The 19,548-nt window shown below is 39.3% G+C and overlaps 1 protein-coding gene across 1 annotated transcript in view; it reads left to right on the top strand.

Annotated features, from left to right (window-relative positions):
• TET3 (tet methylcytosine dioxygenase 3) overlaps positions 1 to 19,548 on the top strand; it is a 127,945-nt gene that overhangs the window by 73,725 nt on the left and 34,672 nt on the right. The window contains exon 4 of the mRNA XM_008064379.2: positions 13,735 to 13,825. Within this exon, the coding sequence (XP_008062570.1) occupies positions 13,735 to 13,825 (91 nt within the window). The remainder of the gene's footprint in view (positions 1 to 13,734; positions 13,826 to 19,548) is intronic.

The raw sequence follows: 19,548 nt of genomic DNA, 5'->3' as shown, positions 1-19,548 counted from the left end.
GCATACATATGTATATACCCTTTTATATTCTGGCTTTCACTCAATGATGTGTTTGTAAGATTCATCTGTGTTATCTGTGTGTGTACATATGTTATCTATACCTGTTGTTTATTCTCATTGCTGTACAGTATTCCATTTTATGAATATACCACAATTTATCTACTAGGTTGATGGTCTTTTAGATTGTTTCCATTTGGGGGTTATTATGAATCATACTTGTATAAGATGTTCTTATACCTGTCTCTTGGTACATTTATTTACACATTTATGTACTTCTGTTAGGTATTTACCTAGGACTGAAATTGTGAGTGTTCAGCTTCAGTAAGTACCATAGGTTTTTGAAAGTGGTCATTGTGATTCAAGCTCCCACCAGCATTGTTCCACAACCTAACCAGCAAATGGTACCGTCGATCTTTGACACTGTGGTAGGTATGTAATAGGTGTGGTTTAAAATTGCATTTCCCTGATGATTAATGAGGTTGAATGCTTTTTCAGATGCCTTCTTCTGTAGAATGCCATTTTAAGTTCTTTGTTCATTTTTCTAGTGTGTTTCTTTTGTTATTGCTTGGTAAGGGTTCTTCATTTTGGATATGAGTATTCTGTTGAATATCCAGGTATGTATTGCAGTCCCCAGAGTACTGAGATTAAAAGTTTGACCCACAAATTTTATACCCAATTAAGTCACCATTCATATGAGAGCCACCACAAAAACAGATATGTAGGAACTCAAAATTTCTGGAGATGAATCAAAATAAAGAATAGCTGGGGAAGTTGTAGTATGAAGGACCTGACAGTGAATGCTAAATCTATTCAAGTACAAAGTTTAAATTTAAATAGCTGTGTTAAATGTTTTTCTAAAACAAAAGGTAGTAATACTTATACTCTACTTGAAATAATGTATTCTGGTAAACATTTGGCATAATAGAGGAAATATGTTCAAGAGGATACTAGTGAAAAGCAGGAGAATAAAGGAGGGTTGGGAGAAGTTATAGAGGTGCTAAGTTCTCTCTCTCCAAAAGTACCATTAGTGTTTCCAAAAACACACTATAGACTTTTCAGATTACCAAGGGCAGTGCTGGTGGGGAGACTAGAAAAGAAAGTCTGGAGCAAAAGAGAGAAAGAATGAAAACAAGGATGCATATCAACACAAAAAAAACATCGAAAGACAGAAGATCAAAGATATAGCAGTGAAACTCACTGCTTGAATTTATAACTGATAGCATTAAACAGTACCAAGAAGGTTATTAAACCTTATTTTGCTGTGGGAAAGGCAGAAACATATACTGGTGATTGATTTAGAGCATATACTGCTTCTTATAGAACTTTACCCCTGCCATGCAAAGTATCATCACCTGTCTGGCACCATGAGTACAAGCCCATTGCCACACTTTGTTAGTTGCAGGTTGAGTTCCAGTGCAGTGCTATATGCAAGGTACTGTGACAGTAGATACAGCTTTGTTTTAGTCCACGGCTGGTGGTTTTAGTAGAAGCACTGCAGGAAGGCAAGGCAAATCCATGCCCAGAGTATTTTGTTGAAGAGAATAAGTCTAGTTGTCCTGTCCATTGTCCCATCACTATTCATGATGTTGCTTCACTTATTCCTGAATCCCTGTATTTCTGGTGGCCTGAAAGAGGTAAATACTGGGTTAGGTTCAGGTGAAACTTGTTTTTTTAGTGGAGTATGAAATGCCTCTCTTATTACATCACATCCAGAGGTCTTGATGCCAAGTTGATCACTAGGTTAAGGTTTAAGAGCCAAGTCTAGGCCTTGTAGGAGTACTTTCTTCCCTTGGTGTCCAGCAAAAAAAAAATTGTGGGGCAGTAATTTGCTACCATGTGATTATCCAGTACTCCATTAATCTTTGTTCTAGTAGTTTCACATCTATTGATGATCCTTAAGTAAACTAATTTTTCATTAGGGATCGCAAAGTGATGATTTTTTAAACCTATCACTTTTTTACATTGAATGTCTGACATTTTTCTAAATATGGGTGGATCTGGAAGACATTATGCTAAATGAAAAACAGTCACAGAAGGACAAATACTGCATAATTCCACTTATATGAAGTAGCTTAAAATAGTCAAACTGATAGAAGTAAAAAATAGAACGATGGTTGCTAAGGGGTAGGAGAGGAAAAAATGGGAATTGTTCAGTGGGTATAAAGTTACGGTTAAACAAGATGAATAAGTTCTAGAGATCTGCTGTTTGACAGAGTGACTTATAATATCATACTGTGCTCTTAAAAATGGGTTAAGAGGATAGAACTTACATTCAGTCTACAAGAATGAAAAATAGGGCTGTTCTTCATCATTTGATTACTTTCTCCTATCAGAAAGCTGGGATAATGCATAATTTTTCCTTCAGTTACCAGTTATCAGTATATAAGAGTTGGCTTAATATCACATTCATCTAACTGGGTGTGGTGACTCATGCCTATAATCCCATCACTTTGGGAGGCAGGTGAGAAGATTGAGTCCAGGGGTTCGAGACCTCGTCTCTACAATAAATTTTAAAGCCGGGCTCGGTGGCTCAGCCTGTAATCCTGCGCCTTTGGGAGGCTGAGGTAAGTGGATTGCCTGAGCCTGTGGGTTCGAGACCCGCCTGGGCAGCGAGACCTCATCTCTACAATTAATAAAAAAATCAGCCGGGCGTGGTAGTGCATGCCTGTAATTCTAGCTACTTGGAAGGCTGAGGTGGTAGGATCCCCGGAGCCCAGTAGGCGAGGCTGCGGTGGCCGGGAGCGGCCACTGCACTCCAGTCTGGGTGACAGAGTGAGACGCCAACTCAAAAAAAAAAAAAATTAGCTGGGTGTGGTAGAACATGCCTGTGCTTCCAGCTACTTGGAAGGCTGAAGTGAAAGGATCCTCTGAGCCCAGCAGGTCGAGGCTGCGGTGGCCATCAACGTGCCACTGCACTCCAGCCTGGGCAACAGAGTGAGATTTCTACTCAAATCACATTTCATCAATGGGAAGACATGTGAGGGTGTTTATACTTTAAGCATCTTTAAGATATATGAAGTCAGTCGGGCTCGGTGGCTCAGCCTGTAATCCCGCGCCTTTGGGAGGCTGAGGTGAGTGGATTGCCTGGGCCCGCGGGTTCAAGACCCGCCTGGGTGGTGAGACCTCATCTCTACAATAAATCAAAAAATCTGCCGGGCATGGTAGCGCATGCCTGTAATTCTGGCTACTCAGAAGGCTGAAGCGGAAGGATTGCTGGAGCCCAGCAGGTTGAGGCTACGGTAGCCGGGAGCGGCAACTGCACTCCAGTCTGGGTGACAGAGTAAGACTCCAACTCAAAAAAAAAAAAAAAAAAAAAGATATATGAAGTCAGGATGTGTTCATAATCGATAATGTCTTGCACTAGTTGTTGACCAGGCAGACGTTATGGCATCTGTACACACATGCAAAATTGGTCTTAATTTTTTATATTATCTTGTTAATTGAATTATGAATATTGTTTGTATTACATGTGTTAGGGTTAAGTGCTACTTAAAATGTCTTCAGAACAAGTATAGTATGATTCAGCATTGAAACCAAGCTATTGCTTATAGGCTTCAGGAGGCTGAAGTGGGCGGATTGCTTGGCTCCAGGAGTTCAAGATAGCCTGGGCAGCATAGTGAAGCCTCTTCTCTACAAAAAAATTTTTTTAATTAGCCGGGTGTGGTGGTGTATGCCTGTAGTTCCAACAACTGCGGATACTGAGGCGGATGGATTGTCTGAGACCAGGCAAGTCTGTCATGATCATGCTACTGCACTCCTGTCTGGATGACAGAGTTAAGACTCCAACTTAAAAAAAAATTATTGTATATGCAAAAAGAGCATGGAAACTAAGCTTCTGGCATGAATGTGATGTTAGTAAACCAAAGGTTTGTGGTTGATGAAGTGACCACATTTCATATACAGTTGACCCTTGAACAACATGAACTTGAACTGCTCGGGTCCACTTATATGCAGATTTTTTTTCCCAAGAAATGTGTTGGAACATTTTTTGGAGATTTGTAACAATTTGAAAAAACTTGCAGATGAACTACATAGCCTGGAAGTATTCAAAAAATGAAGAAAAATATATGAACACATAAAATATATGTAGATTTCAGTCTACTTCTGTGTTATCAGTAAGACTTTCAGTTAACAGTAGGCTATTAGTTAAATTTGGCAGAGTCAAGTTATATGCAGATTTTAGACTGCAAAGGGTTTGGTGCTCCTAAGTCCTTTGTTGTTCAAGGACTAACTGTATTCTTGTAAAGCGATAACCCATCTACTTTATATTTAGCTTACAGTTTTACTTTTATGTATATATAGTGATATATAAGATAGATCTATCCAAACAAAACTAATAGCTTTTTCAGTAAGTATGAGATTAAAAGTTCAAGGGATATGGATAACATTGCCATAGTTTAGTTGACAAAGTTTCTCTTTTAATGGTACCGAATAAAATCAAGCATATGATAGCAAATGAAATGAATAGTCAGCTTCAATGGTGGTAAAGAAGGGTTTGTCTTTTGTTTTCTCCTTTCTGTCTCTGAGCATCATTATGGACTCATAAATATTTATATATGTGATGCATTTTATTTACAATCATTCTTTTTGCTCAGACTGTCCCAAATTTTGCCAGTGGATGCTTCTTCAGGCCAGTTTCTGCACTCTTTGAATATAGTCCACCCTAGTCATCTTTGAGCACTTTGCTTTTTGTTCACCAAGATGTCCAGTCCACGCAGTGTACGTTTCCTGCCTTAGTCCTTGAATTAACCATTTTCCCAAGGCCACCTGGTTCCTCTTAGGTGATATAGGCATTTAGAAATCAAAATCACAGAGATAAGAGTGCTTACAGCTACTAGAATGTCATTGCTTTTATGCTCTTTCAATGAACAGGATCCAAGTTCATGGTGATCTTTGCAATTCAGATTGAATACATGGTTTTTACTTCTTTGATTTTTATACTTACTATCTTAGTTCCCAGCTCAGGAACCTTTTGGTACCATATATAACATTGAATATATAAAGCAAAAACTACATGAAAATGAGACATTTACATAATAAGAAACTGATAGTGATAGTGTGTGTATTTATATTATGCTTATATACACACAGAAGATATATATATATATAATAGTATCTATAATAACATATATGTGTTTCCATATATATGAGGATAATTAAGTTGGTACATGTATACTTGTTTTATAAGTAAGCATACTTTGTTATAAGCCAAATTTCCTGCCATGGACATATACTCAGGGAAAAGGATATAATTAAAATAAACAATGTTTTTAAGAGACTCCTTGGGCTGCCTTGTAAACTGCTCAGAGTGGTTTTGATTTTGTTTGGCACTTGGAGCTGCATCTTCCCTTTGTGTTTTAGTGGCCTTCCCAGAGAAACCCAACCAACCAGTTTCCAGGTTGGCTTGGTTTTGTATCTTCTTATCTTCTTTCCCAGCTGCTGAGATGGAGTTGCTTAGATTTAGTTTACATCTTCTCTTTAAAAATCTTCTTTTTCTGCCCTTAATTGTGTACATTTTGAGTTTTTCTGATTTGGGGTAGAAGGTGATACCCAAAAGCTATATTCCAGTTCCAGTGCAAGACCCCAAAGTCAATTTGTTACTTTGAATTTTCTCTATATGATAGAAACTAGAACTGAGTCTAGAAGTTCTGGTATATTCTAATGTTCTATTTTCTGTATGCCATGTGGTCTCCTAGCACCTATAGTTTTCAGACCACAGCCCCCAACACCCACACTCTCATATTCCTTTACTCTTCCTCTCCCTTCTCTGCCTTAACTTCCCCCGTACCTTCCCCGCTTGACTTCCTTCTCTCCCTCTTCCCACACATCCTTCTGTAATCCTCTCTATTTTATGATTCAGAATTGTGTATATTTGGAACCAGTAGCTTTTAACTCTTAATTCGTTTATGAAATGTTTAAGCACTGCTACCTTACCTTTCACCTAATCTTCAACAATTCTGTTATGTAAAATTGTGGTGACTGCTTTAAGGTTCATAAAGGTTGTGTCACTTGCCCACAGTCACACAATTTGTCTGGTAAAGCCTGAACAATAGCTACCAATTGAGGTCACATGCCAAATACTGGGCTAAGCCCTTTATGTATTTTACACATAAAAGCCTTAGAGAAGTTGGAAAGGTAACTTGTTGCAATTGTCCAGGTTCCTGTCCGCAGGATCTGTGTATATTCTTCCATGCCACATTAATAATTATATAACAGATTACAATACATACCTTCATACAGCTGTTGTATGCAAGGTGATTTGGGCATCCAGAGGGAAAATGAACCTGAGAAAGTCCGATAGTGCGTCACAGAAAAGGTGGTATTTAAACTAGGCTTTAAGAGATAAGTTTTTCCGGCTGAGCTCTGTGGCTCAGCCTTTAATCCCAGCACTTTGGGAGGCCAAGGCGAGTGGATTGCCTGAACCCACAGGTTCGAGACCAGCTCGGGCAACTGGTAAGACCTGGTCTCTACAATAAATAAAAAATTAGCTGGGCATAGTAGCACGTGCCTGTAGTTCCAGCTACTTGGAAGGAAGGCTGAGGCAGAAGGATCGCCGGAGTCCAGCAGGTCGACACTGGGTGGCGTGAGTGTGCCACTGCACTCCAGATTAGTTTTTCCAAAGGGAGAGAGACAAGAAGGCACTGTTGTCAGTGAGAAAGCATGTTTAAAGACCGCAGTACCAAGTGGTTGTGTGGCAGAGCCTATGGTGACTGGGGCAGGGCACAAGGCAGGGAGCTGTGCTGTATAATTTGGATTCTATCTTCTATCCATTGTGGAATCATCAGTGGGAACTGATGTGACCAGATTTCTGTTTGGCGAATATAATTGGTAGTATTGGATAGGGTGACTTAGGAGGGTTCCGAACAGCTACTAGATCATGACAATAATTCAAGCAAGACCCTGGCCCCAGACAGGACGGAAGGATCAAGAACCTCATGAATAGAATCTACAAGTGGCAAGCTACTTTGATCCAGCTTACCTGCTAGGTTGTATGCACCATTGCTGATGTTTTTTTTTAAACCAAAACACAACTAATCTTAGTTTAAACTAGCTCTTACTCTGCTATTCTTAACATTGGTCATGACTTATGTATACACCTTTGTGCTTGTGTATGTATGAATGTATGTGTGTACACTAACAATAGCATTTATACCTCCTATACTAAGATTTGTTTTTCCCCCCTACTTTAAATATCTTGGAGGTCATTTTCTGTCAGTAACTCTGGAGCTGCTTAATTTCTTTTTGATATCTGCTTAATATTTCACTGTATGGATATGCCATAATGTATTTAACCAGTCCTTAGTAATGGACACTTTGGTTATTTCTGATGTTTTTTCCATTGCAAACAATGGTGAAATGAGTATTCCTATTACATGCATCATTTTATACATATGCAAGTATAACCAAATTCCTAGAAACACATTCTTTGAAAAATTTGAAATTCTGCCGGGTGCAGTGGTTCACACCTGTAATCCCAGGCAGGAGGATTGTCTGAACCCAGAAGTTGGAGACCAGCCTAGGTAACATAGTGAGACCTCATCTCTACAACAATCAAAAAATAAATCAAGTATGGTGACGCATGCCTGTAGTCCTAGCTACTCAGTAGGCTGAGGCAAAAGAATTGCCTGAGCCCAGCAGGTCAAGGCTCTGGGTGAGCCATGATCATGCCACTACCCTCCAGTCTGGGAGATAGAGTGTGACTCTGACTCAAAAAAAAAAAAAAAAAAATTTTTTTAAACTTCTTTGAAATTGCTAATTCAAACAGATTAAAGCATTTGTAATTTTAATGTGTTGCCAAATTGCTCCTCACACTGCCCCTCTTCCTGCACTGCACCTTCACCAATGCAGTGAGTGATCAGACTTTTTGATGGGGACTCCCTTGAAAAGGGGGGAAATGGCATCTTATTGGAACTTTGTGTATGTTTGTGCCACTTGCATTTCTCTAAGAATCATTTTTATCTTTTTTTCATTTTTCTCTGTGTCGTTGACTTTATTTGGCTGGTAACTCTTGACATATTAGGGAAATTAGCCTTTTGACTGGTGATTGTCTTTGAGGTTGACTTTTGGTAGTTATTATTACAAAGGGTTTTTTTAGTGAAATTATCAGGGTTTTACTTATTTTGGGGGACTGGCCTCTGAATTTTATGTCATGCTTAGAGAAGACCTTCCCTATTTCATGAGTTTATTTTTTTTTAAACTCTTCTGTTTTTTTTTCCTTTGAGCACTTGTATGGTTAATTTTTTAAAATTTCATCCATTTGGAATGGATTTTGGGGATAAAGTATTAAGTATGAATCAGACTTTTACCCCCAGTTGTCCTAACACCATGCGTTGAAGATTTAAACCTTCCCCATTGAAGTGAAATGCCATTAGTGAAATACTATCTTATGTGTGGGTCTTGTCTACCCAGCTAGATTATATACTTTTTAAAGGCAACAATTGGGCATTATTCTGTCTTGTATCCCTTATAAAACTGAGCATAATGATCTGAACCAGAATGACATTAATTTTTTACATTAACCAGTTGTGATTTCTCTGTATAGGAAAGTACACAAAACATTCATATAAAATTTAATAAACTTTTATAAAATGAACAACTGTGTAACCACCACAGGAAATAGGCAATTTCTAGCCCCCCCAAGAGTCCCTTGTATATCCTTTCTAATCACGTTTCTCTCCCATCCCCCAGAAGTGACCAGTCTCTTGACTTTTGTGGCAATGATTTCCTTGTTTTTCCTTATATTGAGGCCAAACCATATAAAGTGGCCATTTTTGTAGGTCAGAAATCATTGAATATCTACAATTTCATATTCCAACATAGTAATTTTACCAACTATGCATGGATCTCTAAGCTGCATAGATGGAAATATTACTCTATTTGTAATATTACTCTATTTGTTCTGTGTTATACTTTTTTCATGCAACGTGATAATATATGTCAACCATGCTGTTGTAGGTGTTGATTCTCATTGCTGGATGTATTCCATTTTATATAACTACTACATTTCACTATTCAATCCACTGTTGCTGGATTATAGGTTGTGTTGTAGTCTGTTTGGGCTGCTATAATAAAAATACCATAGCCTGGGTGGCTTGAACAACAAACATTTATTTCTCACAGTTATGGAGGCTGAGAATTCCAAGATCAAGACACCAGCAGATCCTGCATCCGGTGAGAGCCTCCTTCTTGTCTTGTAGACAGCCAGCCTCCTTGCTGTAGCCTCAAATGACCGAGAAGGGAAGGAGTAGGCAGAGGGAAAGCAAGCTCTCTGGTGTCCCTTCTTATAAGGGCACTAATCCCACTCAGGAAGACTCCATTCTCCTGACCTAATTGCCTCCCCAAAGCCCTACCTACAAATGCCATCACATTGGGGATTAGCCTTCAATGTAAGAATTTGGGAGGGACACACATTCACTCCACAGCAGGCTGTTTTCAGTGTTGACTCTTGCAAACATTGTTGCTGTGAAAATCTTCATATGTATGTTTTGATGTGTGCGACCAAGATTTCTTCTAGGATAGTATCAGCAAATTATGGTTCACTGCCTAGGTTTTTTTGGTTGTTTATTTTACTTTTAAAAGACTTTTTGTTTTGAAGTACTACATTTATAGGAAAGTTACAAAGGTGGTACGGAGTTCCTGTATACCTTTTACATACCTTCTCCTAATGTAAACATCTTACATAATTATGATATATTTAAAACTAAGAAATTAAAGTTGGTACAATAATATTATAGACATTTTAAATTTCTTCAGTTTTTCCACTAATGATTCTTTTCTTATTATAGGACCCAGTGTAGGTTATATTACATTTAATTGTCCTGTCTTCTTAGACATGAAACAAACTTACCAACTGTGGTATACATGCACCACTATGTGTATAGTTCTTTTTGTTGTTAGCCTCATAGTATACAGTCAAAACGCTGTGTTCCAAAGTTGCTCTTACTAGCCTTTTGGTTCTGGTTTCTTAGAAAAGTGTATTTAAAATTTATCCATGTTGATTGGAAGAAGAACTAGCATTGTTTAGATGTCCATCCTACCAAAAGCAAACTACAAATTTAACTCAATACCCATTAAATTACAGCATCATTCTTCTCAGACCTGGAAATGACAATACAGAAATTCATTTAGAAACATAAAAGACCATGAATAGCCAAAACAGTCCTTAACAAAAAGAAACAAAGCAGGAAGTATCACACTTCCAGACTTTAAACTCTACTATAAGGCTACAATAATCAAAACAGCCTGGTATTGGTACAAGAACAGGCATATAGACCAATGGAACAGGATAGCGATTCTGGAAGGGAAACCTCAATTTCTCAGTCAACTCATCTTTGATAAAACCTCCACCAACAACCACTGGGGAAAGGAGACCCTATTCAGTAAATGTTACTGGGAAAACTGACCACATGCGGAAGATTGAAACAGGACCCCTACCTATCATCATACACAAAAATCAACTCTAAATGGATAAAAGTCCTAAATGTAAAACCTCAAACTATAAGAATCCTAGAAGGAAATGTAGAAAACACCCTTACGGAAATTAGAATGGGCAGCCAATTGTTGATCAACTCTCCAAAATCTAATGCCATAAAAGATAAGATAGACAAGTGGGACCTCATCAAACTGAAAAGCTTTTGCAAAGCAAAAGAAACCATCAAGAGAGCAGAGAAACAGCCCACAGAATGGGGAAAAAAATATTTGTCAACTGTGGATCTGACAAAGGCCTAACATCCAGAATCTACAAGGAACTCAAATGTGCCAAAAGGAAAAAAACAACCCTTATTAAAAAGTGGGCAAAAGATATGAATAGACACTTCTCAGAAGAAGCAGCAAACAGATACATGATAAGATGCTCAGCCTCACTAATAATCAAAGAAGTGCAAATTAAAACCACACTACTGAAATACAACCTAACTCTGGTCAGGATGGCCATCATCAGGAACTCAAAAGACAATAGATGCTGGAGAGAATGCAGAAAAAGGGAACACTTCTACACTGTTGGTGGAAGTATAAACTAGTACGACCTCTGTGAAAAACTGTGTGGTAATTTCTAAAGAATCTGAAAATCGACCTTCCATAGGACCCAGCAATCTCCCATCTGGGAATATACCTGGAGAAACTCAAATCACTCTATAAAAAGGATACCTGTACATGCATGTTTATTGCAGCATTATTCACAAGAGCAAAAACGAGGAACCAATTGTGCTGCCCATCGAAAGTGGACTGGATTTAAAAAATGTCGTACATGTATATAATGTAACATTATGGAGCCATAAAGAAAAACAAAATTGTGGACTTCACAGCAACTTGAATGGATTTAGAGTCTATAATACTCAGTGATTTATCACAGAAACAAAGTACTACATGTACTCACTCATAAGCATACCCCGAACATTTATGAACATTTATCATAATGCTATAAGAAAGGGATTGGTAGCCAGGTTTGGTGGCTCAGCCTGTAATCCCGTGCTTTGGGAGGCTGAGGTGAGTGGATTGCCTGAGCCCGCGGGTTTGAGACCCACCTGTGCAACTTGGCGAGACCTCATCTCTACAATAAATAAAAAAATTAGCCGGGCGTGGTAGTGTATGCCTATAGTTCCAGCTACTGGAAGACTGAGGCGGAAGGATCGCTGGAGCCCAGCAGGTCGAGGCTGCAGTGGCCGGGAATGGCCACTGCACTCCAGTCTGGGTGACAGAGTGAGACTTCAACTCAAAAAAACAAAACAAAACAAAAGGGATTGGCAGTAGTGGGACACTGCCAGGGGAGGGAGGGGGAAGGTACATGACATCAATAAGGGTACCCAAACTTGACCTATTCAATGACCACTTATGTACCTAACCCTGAATTATACCCCACATCTTTAAAATAAAAATAATTTTAAAAATAAAATTAAGCCGGGCTCGGTGGCTCAGCCTGTAATCCCGCGCCTTTGGGAGGCTGAGGTGAGTGGATTGCCTGAGCCCGCGGGTTCGAGACCCGCCTGGGCAGCGAGACCTCATCTCTACAATAAATCAAAACAAAAAACAAAAAAAAAAAAATCAGCTGGGCGTGGTAGCGCATGCCTGTAATTCCGGCTACTCGGAAGGCTGAGGCAGAAGGATCGCCGGAGCCCAGCATGTTGAGGCTGCGGTGGCCGGAAGCGGCCACTGCACTCCAGTCTGGGCGACAGAGTGAGACTCCAACTCAAAAAAAATAAAAAATAAAAAAAATAAAATTAAATGTATTCATGTTGTTACTTAAATGATTAGTTCTTTTTTTAAATATTGAGGTGAACTTCACATAACACAAAACTAATCATTTAAAGTGAACAATTCAGTGGCGTTTAGTACATTAATAATATTGTGCAACTGTCATCTGTCTAGTTCCAAAGCATTTTAATCACTCCAAAATAAAACCCTGGACCCATTAAGCAGTTATTCCCCACCCCTTCTTACCCCCAGCCCCCCCACCCCAGCAATCACCAATCTGCTTTCTGTTTCTATAGGCATTACCTATTTTTGGATATTTCATATGATTGGAATCATATAATATGTAACCTTTTTGTATCTGACTTCTTTCACTTAACATGAAATTAAGTTTTTTTTTAAATTGTGGTAAAATATATGTAACATAAAATTTGCCATTTTAATCATGTTTAAATTTACAGTTTAGTGGTATTCATTACAATTACAATATTGTGTGACTGTCACCACTCTATATTTCTAAAAGTTTTTCATCATCCTAAACAGAAATTGTGTATCCAAAGCAATGATTCTCCATCCCCCACTTCTCCCAGCTCCTGATAATCTCTAGTCTAATTTCTGTCTCTATGACTTTGCCTCTTTTAGATGTTTCTTTTTTCTCCTCCTCCTCCTCCTCCTCCCCCCCCCCCCCCCCCAGGCTAGAGTGCAGTGGCATGATCATGGGTCACTGTAGCCTCAGCCTCCTGGGTTCAGGCAGTTATCCAACCTCAGCCTCCTGTAGCTGGAACTACAGGCATGTGTCACCATGCCCAGCTCATTTTTTAAAACATTTCTTGCTGTGTTGCCCAGACTGGTCTTGAACTCCTGGCCTCGAGCAATTCTCCTGCTTCTCAAGATGCTGGAATTATAGGCATGAGCCACTGTTCCCAGCCCTTCTAGCTGTTTCATATCTGTGGAATCATACGGTATTACTTTTGTGTCTGGCTTATTCCACTTAGCATAATGTTCTCAAGGTTCATGTAGTGGAATACATCAAACTTTCATTCCTTTTTATGGTTGAATAACATATTCTACTATAGGGATGTCACATTTTATCCATTCATCTGTTGATGGACACTTGTGTTGTTTCCACCTTTGGGATGTGGTAAATAAATGCTGCTATGAACATTGGCCTACAGGTGTCTGTCTGAGTCTTTTTTTTCAGTTTGACTGGGTATTTATCTAGGAGTGAGGTAGCTTGCTGACTCCTGGTCTATCATGCAGAATGCAAAATTTAGCTTTACTGCATAATGGCATGTGGAATTTCAAAGTTAGATAACAGTCTTGATGACATACTTGGTTTTATCAAATGTTTACATTTTTGTTGATTTGGTACACATGTAATGATGTTGCCTTGTGATTTTATATTTTCTGATTTCTAATGTTTATGATCCATTTGGGTTTCCTGTTTTGTAAGGTGTCTATTCATTTTCCTGTTGGTGTTTGCCTTTCTCAATTAGTGTAGACTAAGTGATATCTCCAAATAATGTTTACTCTTTTCTGTTTCTGCAGAACAAATAGTGGAGAAAGATGAAGGTCCTTATTATACTCACCTGGGATCTGGCCCCACGGTAGCCTCTATCCGGGAACTCATGGAAGAGCGGTGAGTGATGCACAGGTGTCCAAGGGGAAATGGGCATGTCATTCATGGAACATGGATATTAAGCAGCACTTCTCATTTGCCATTGCCTTGAACTACTTCAGACAGCACACAGAAAGGAAGCCCTGCTACCCAGATTATGGAAGGTTAAAAGTAGGATTCTCACTGCCATCGCCTCTGGGTTTCTTTCTTTTTTTAATTTTTATTTATTTATTTATTTTTGAGTCAGAGTCTCCGTCACCTAGGCTGGAGTGCAGTGATATGCTCATGGCCACTGCAGCCTGGACCTGCTGAGTTCAGGCAATCCTTCTACTTCAGCTTTCCAGATAGCTAGAACTACAGGTGCATGCCACCATGCCCAGCTAATTTTTTGATTTATGTAGAGACAAAGTCTCACCATGTTGCTCAGGCTGGTCTCGAACCCATGGGCTCAGGCAGTCCTCTTGCCTCTGCCTCCCAAAGTGCTGAGCCACTGTGTCTGGCCACTTCTGGGTTTCTTAAAATCTACAGATCCTGCCCAACTTATGTCACTCTTCTCTCTTTCTTGAAATGTTTTTATTGAAGAAAGTTTCTATGGCTCTGTGTCCTATAGAGTAGTTTCCCACAGTCTGAGTTTTGTTGATAGCTTTCCTGTGGTATTATTCAGCATGTTAACATGCCCTCTGTATGTCCTGAAAGTTGGTAGCTAGACTTAATGACCTGACTGGAATCAGGTTGTTTTTAACTTTTTTTAAAAAATGACATCATGGTTGGTATTTTGCACTTCCACTGTGAGGACGGTAATGTCTCCATTTTGGCCAATGGGAGCCTATTTAGGAGTCTCCTAAATCCTTTTGACATGATTCTAGGACTTTGTCATTGCTTTCGTGATTTCTCATCTGACAAGATATCCTGGGCTCGTGTTGTACGTTTGTCCAAAAAGTCTTGATTCCTTTTATTGGATGGAAAAGTATTTAGAAAACAGATTCTGAGTACTAGGGGCGCTCATTGCTACAAGGGTTTGTTCGTTGTTTTAAGGCCATTTCAGTAAAAAGAGCTGTATTGAATCTATGGATTTTTAATTTTTGTTAATTTTTGAGCATTAAATATATCTTCAGTTTATATTGACACTCCTGTTACAGAGTCAAGATTTACAGGGTTTTTATTTAATAATTGTACTTTTTTAAGCAGTTAATTTAGAGACTTTAAAACCTATGTATATGTCCACAACAGATAGTTCCAGTCTGTGGACAGGTATGGCTCCATGGCTGAGAGCATGGACTCAAGCTAGGCTCAGCTCTGGCGCTGCCACTTACTGCTGAGTCCTTGGTAAGTTCTTCACCCCTCTGTGACTCAGTTTTCTTATCAGCAAAATAGAGATAATGATAAAAATGCATACACTGTGAGAGTGTTGTGAGAATAAACTGAATTGATGTGTAGAAAACATGTAGTGCTTGTTATGAGTAGTGCTTGTTATGAGTAGTACTGTGGGCCAGGATTGGTGGCTCAGCCTGTAATCCCAGCACTTTGGGAGGCTGAGGCAAGTGGATTGAGCCCATGTGGGTTCAAGACCAGCCCGGGCAACTTGGCGAGACCTCATCTCTACAATAAATAAAAAATTAGCTGGGTGTGGTAGTGTGCTCCTGTAGTTCCAGCTGCTTGGAAGGCTTAGGCGAAAGGATTGCTGGAGCAATCCAGCAGGTCAACGCTGGGGTGGCTGTGAGCATATGTGCCACTGCACTCCAGCCTGGACGAAGGAGTGAGACTCCAGCTCAACAAAAAAAAAAAAAAAAGAAGATAATAAGTACTGTGGAAAGGGTGGACAGTCACTATCTACCTCATATACATATAAGCAGGATTGTATTTTTATTAGTATAGAAAATAATAAAAATAATAATAAGACTAAGATTATGTATACATAAGCTTATGTTTGCCTATACATATGCATACAGATATGCAAAAGGCTGAGTGGCTTAGAATTCCCACAGATTTGGAAACCAGATTTTGTCACACCAGGAGAGCCAAACTAATCCTGCCAGTGTAGCAGGGAGCATGAATTTGAGCTTAATGACTGTAAAGGCCTCTTTGAATGAGTAAAAAAGGTAAGATTCGTGGAAGACAGTCATCTGTGGTAATTGCTCTTAATTTCCTGTAGCACCTGGAAACATTTATATTCACCAATATGCACATTCAAGTCTGATTTAAAGGGCTCTTCTGAATCCATGATGGTGAAACAAATTTAACATGTGCCCACGTGTGCATGTGCCCACATGCGTGTATAGTAGCTCCCAAGTTAGACCAGGCAGCATTTTGGAAGGCAAATTTGTAAGGAATCTTGACACTGTTGTTCTCTGCAAGGAAGTCAAATGTGCAGGTTTGATCTGGGGCACAGTTCTTTCTTTCTTTCCTTCCTTCTTTCTTTCTTTCTTTCTTTCTTTCTTTCTTTCTTTCTTTCTTTCTTTTCCTTTCTTTCTTTCTTTCTCTCTCTCTCTCTCTCTCTCTCTCTCCCCCTCTCTCTCTCCCCTATTTTCTTCTCTTCTCTCTTCTTTTCTTTCTTCTTTTCTTTCTTTTCTTTCTTCTTTTCTTTCTTTCTTTCTTCTTTTGTTGTTGCTTTTGGTAACAATTTTATAAGATCTCCAGACAGCTCTCTTAAACAACTTTTAGTTATAGAAGAGTATATTTTGAAACAAGGATCAAGATATAGTGATAATGTTGAGATTTGATTTGTCTTCCCCCCCCTTGCTTTAAAAATAACAGCCAACTGTAGATTCTTCAGAAACTGATCCAAGGGAGGAATTCCTGTCAAGATCAGGAATACTTGTGTTTTTCCTTAGCAACTGGTTTATTTTTATCTTAAGGACCTTGTAAATCATGTAACAGATTGCATTCGTTTCCATCTTTATGTTGGCTGCTAGTAAACTTAGAACCTGATTTATGTACCCATTAGGAGGAAGGTAATTTCTCATCTTTGGTCCATGGAAGCCTGTTCAGGTTCATTCCTCTGAGTTTTTTTGACATAATTCTAACAAGACTTTAATAGCCTTTTTGATTTCTTCTCATATGACAAGATGTTCTAGGCTCATCTCTCAAAAATACACTCAAAACCCTACTGATTGCATTTTATGTACCAACATAACCTTTCTTCCCCCTTTACTCTGATTTCATCACCTGTTATTTTTATCTTATAGACATCTTTTTAAGATCCTTTCTGGAACAAAGAAGGGAATGAATGATTGATGGAAATCCCCTAACTGGGACTGTAGTTTGTGAATGGTCTAGGCAGTCTCTCTCCCTAGACCTCAACCCTTTCGCTGCAAGACCATCCTACTGTTAGGAGTTGGCCAAAGGTAGGGAAGAGAAATAAACTGAAATCAAGGAGTGTTGGTGCTTTTAGCTTCTCTGGTAAAGATTTAGAGAAAGGAGAGAGAGAGGTTGAACGCAAATCCTAAAATATTCCAATTTATTTATGGGCTTCATACCTCATGAATACCCAGGTCGTCATTATCAAAGATAATCGGAATCAGTTGTTGGATCCATATATGGAAATGGTGTACCGCACAGAGCCCAATAGGTTCCATCTCTGTAGCCTATGAGTTCATTGAATGCTTGCTCTAGAAACAAAGAACCAACACTTTGCTAGCAAGTCCTCTGAGCCTTGTAGGAGTTGGTCTCGTAGTTGTGTGATACAGATAAAACCCTGAGGAAGCACAACTTTAGAGCAGTGGTTGTCAAATTTCAACCATAAAACAAACCCAAAAGCATAGATACCTGGGACCTACCAGCAGGTCAGGGTGGAACCTGAGAATCTGTGGTTTTTTTCTACCACATTCTCAGGTGATGATGCCAATGATGCTGGTCCTGGGACCATCCTTGGAGAAGTACTGACTAATATTATCAGTTACCTTTTAAAATAAGGTTACAGCCAGGGTGCAGTGGCTCACACCTATAATCCCAGCACTTTGGGAGGCCGAGATGAGAGGATTGCCTGACCCCACGGGTTCGAGACCAACGTGGGAAAATTGGCAAGATCTCATCTCTACAATAAATCAAAAAATTAGGCAGGCATGGTGGTACATGCCTTTAGTTCCGTTTACTTGAAAGGCTGAGGCAGAAGGATCAACTGAGCCCAGCAGGTCGAGGCTGTGAGCGTGCCACTGCACTCCAGCCTAGGCAACAGAGTGAGACTCTCCAACTCAAAAAAAAAAAAAATGTTGCAGGCAACCCTTGCAGACTTAGCTTAGGGTCTAGGAGTTAATCTGTATACTAGAAGGGCCTCTTCAGAATAGGCTAGAAAGTAAGACATTTAAGAAGAAAGAGCTAACCGGGCTCGGTGGCTCACCCTGTAATCCCACGCCTTGGGAGGCTGAGGTGAGTGGATTGCCTGAGCCCACGGGTTCGAGACCTGCCTGGGCAACTTGGTGAGATTCATGTCTACAATAAATCAAAAAATTAGCCAGGTGTGGTAGCACGCACCTGTACTTCCAGCTACTTGGAAGGCTGAGGTGGAAGGATCGCCGGAGCCCAGCAGGTCGAGGTTGCAGTGGCCGGGAGCGGCCACTGAACTCCAGTGAGACTCCAACTCAAAAAAAAAACAAGAAAGCTAAGTGACAGTTGGTTATCTTTAAACACAAAGAGACTGTTGGTTCTGTTTGTTTGTGTGTGTATGCACGTGTGCTTTAAGTCTAGCTGATCATACAGTGCTTGACTATTTTATTTGCTCTCTAATATGAAGTTCATTGCAGGACACATTTCTCACAAGGGCAGGACGGTGGGGAAGGACCTGGTTGGAAAGCCAACGTCAGTGTCCTCAGCTCACCCTCCTATGAGGAACACGATAGTCCTTCTGTCTCAGTGAAAGTAGTATGGTCACCTCGAGCTGTTCTTCCTGACAGGCATCCCCAGGACAAGCAAAGGCCCGATCCTGCACTTGTGGATGGCTTCCTGATAAATGCTTGTTAAAATGAAAGTTGTATGGGAATCAAACAAAAGCAGCATGATCTGACCTTTTGCTCTTTGTCCAGACCAGGCTGTTTAACTCCTCAAAGTCCTGTCTCCAAACACTTTCTTTAACAGACTGGCAGAGCCTTAGAATTTTAATGTTATAATGACTATAAACACTTCTCATTACTTTGCAAGGTTGTGAGTGAAATAGAGTACATAGAACTCGAAGGAACCTTAGATCAGTATTTTAAAATATGTTTATATATTTGTGGCCTAATGAGAGCTCGTTAAAAAAATTTCATTTTTTAAAATTAAAACTGTTTTGTTCTCTTTTTCAATTACAGAAATGAAACAAGGCTAAAAAAAGTCTAAGTAAAAAATAAATAAAGCTCTAAAGTTTGATGCTTACCTTTCAATCTTGTCTAAGCATTTACAAAGATATACACATGTATATAGAGAAAATTATACCAAATGGGATCGAATATACCCACTGTCTACAGCTGGCTTTTTCCTCCTCACTTAATCTTTTCCTATGTCAGTACATATGATTGAAAAGTACATATGATGGGATGTAGTTTTCAACTGTATGGAAATTGATTTATTTTATTATAAAATTTATCACTTTATAATTTATTTAGCCAGTCCCATGCTGAATATGTAAGTTGTTTCTCATTTTTCTGTGGATTAGACAACGAATATCTTGTTCTTATATCTTGCTACATTTGTACAGTTATTTCTTTTTTTTATTAATCAATATTTTTTATTATGATATTGTGGGGTACAGTTAAGGGTTAGGTATACAAATA

Source organism: Carlito syrichta, unplaced genomic scaffold (genome assembly GCF_000164805.1).
Source record: "Carlito syrichta isolate Samal-C Ts95f unplaced genomic scaffold, Tarsius_syrichta-2.0.1 Scaffold307324, whole genome shotgun sequence".
Lineage (NCBI taxonomy): Eukaryota > Metazoa > Chordata > Mammalia > Primates > Tarsiidae > Carlito > Carlito syrichta.
Note: the sequence above shows the minus strand (reverse complement) of the source record. Positions and strands in the feature narration are given on the sequence as shown.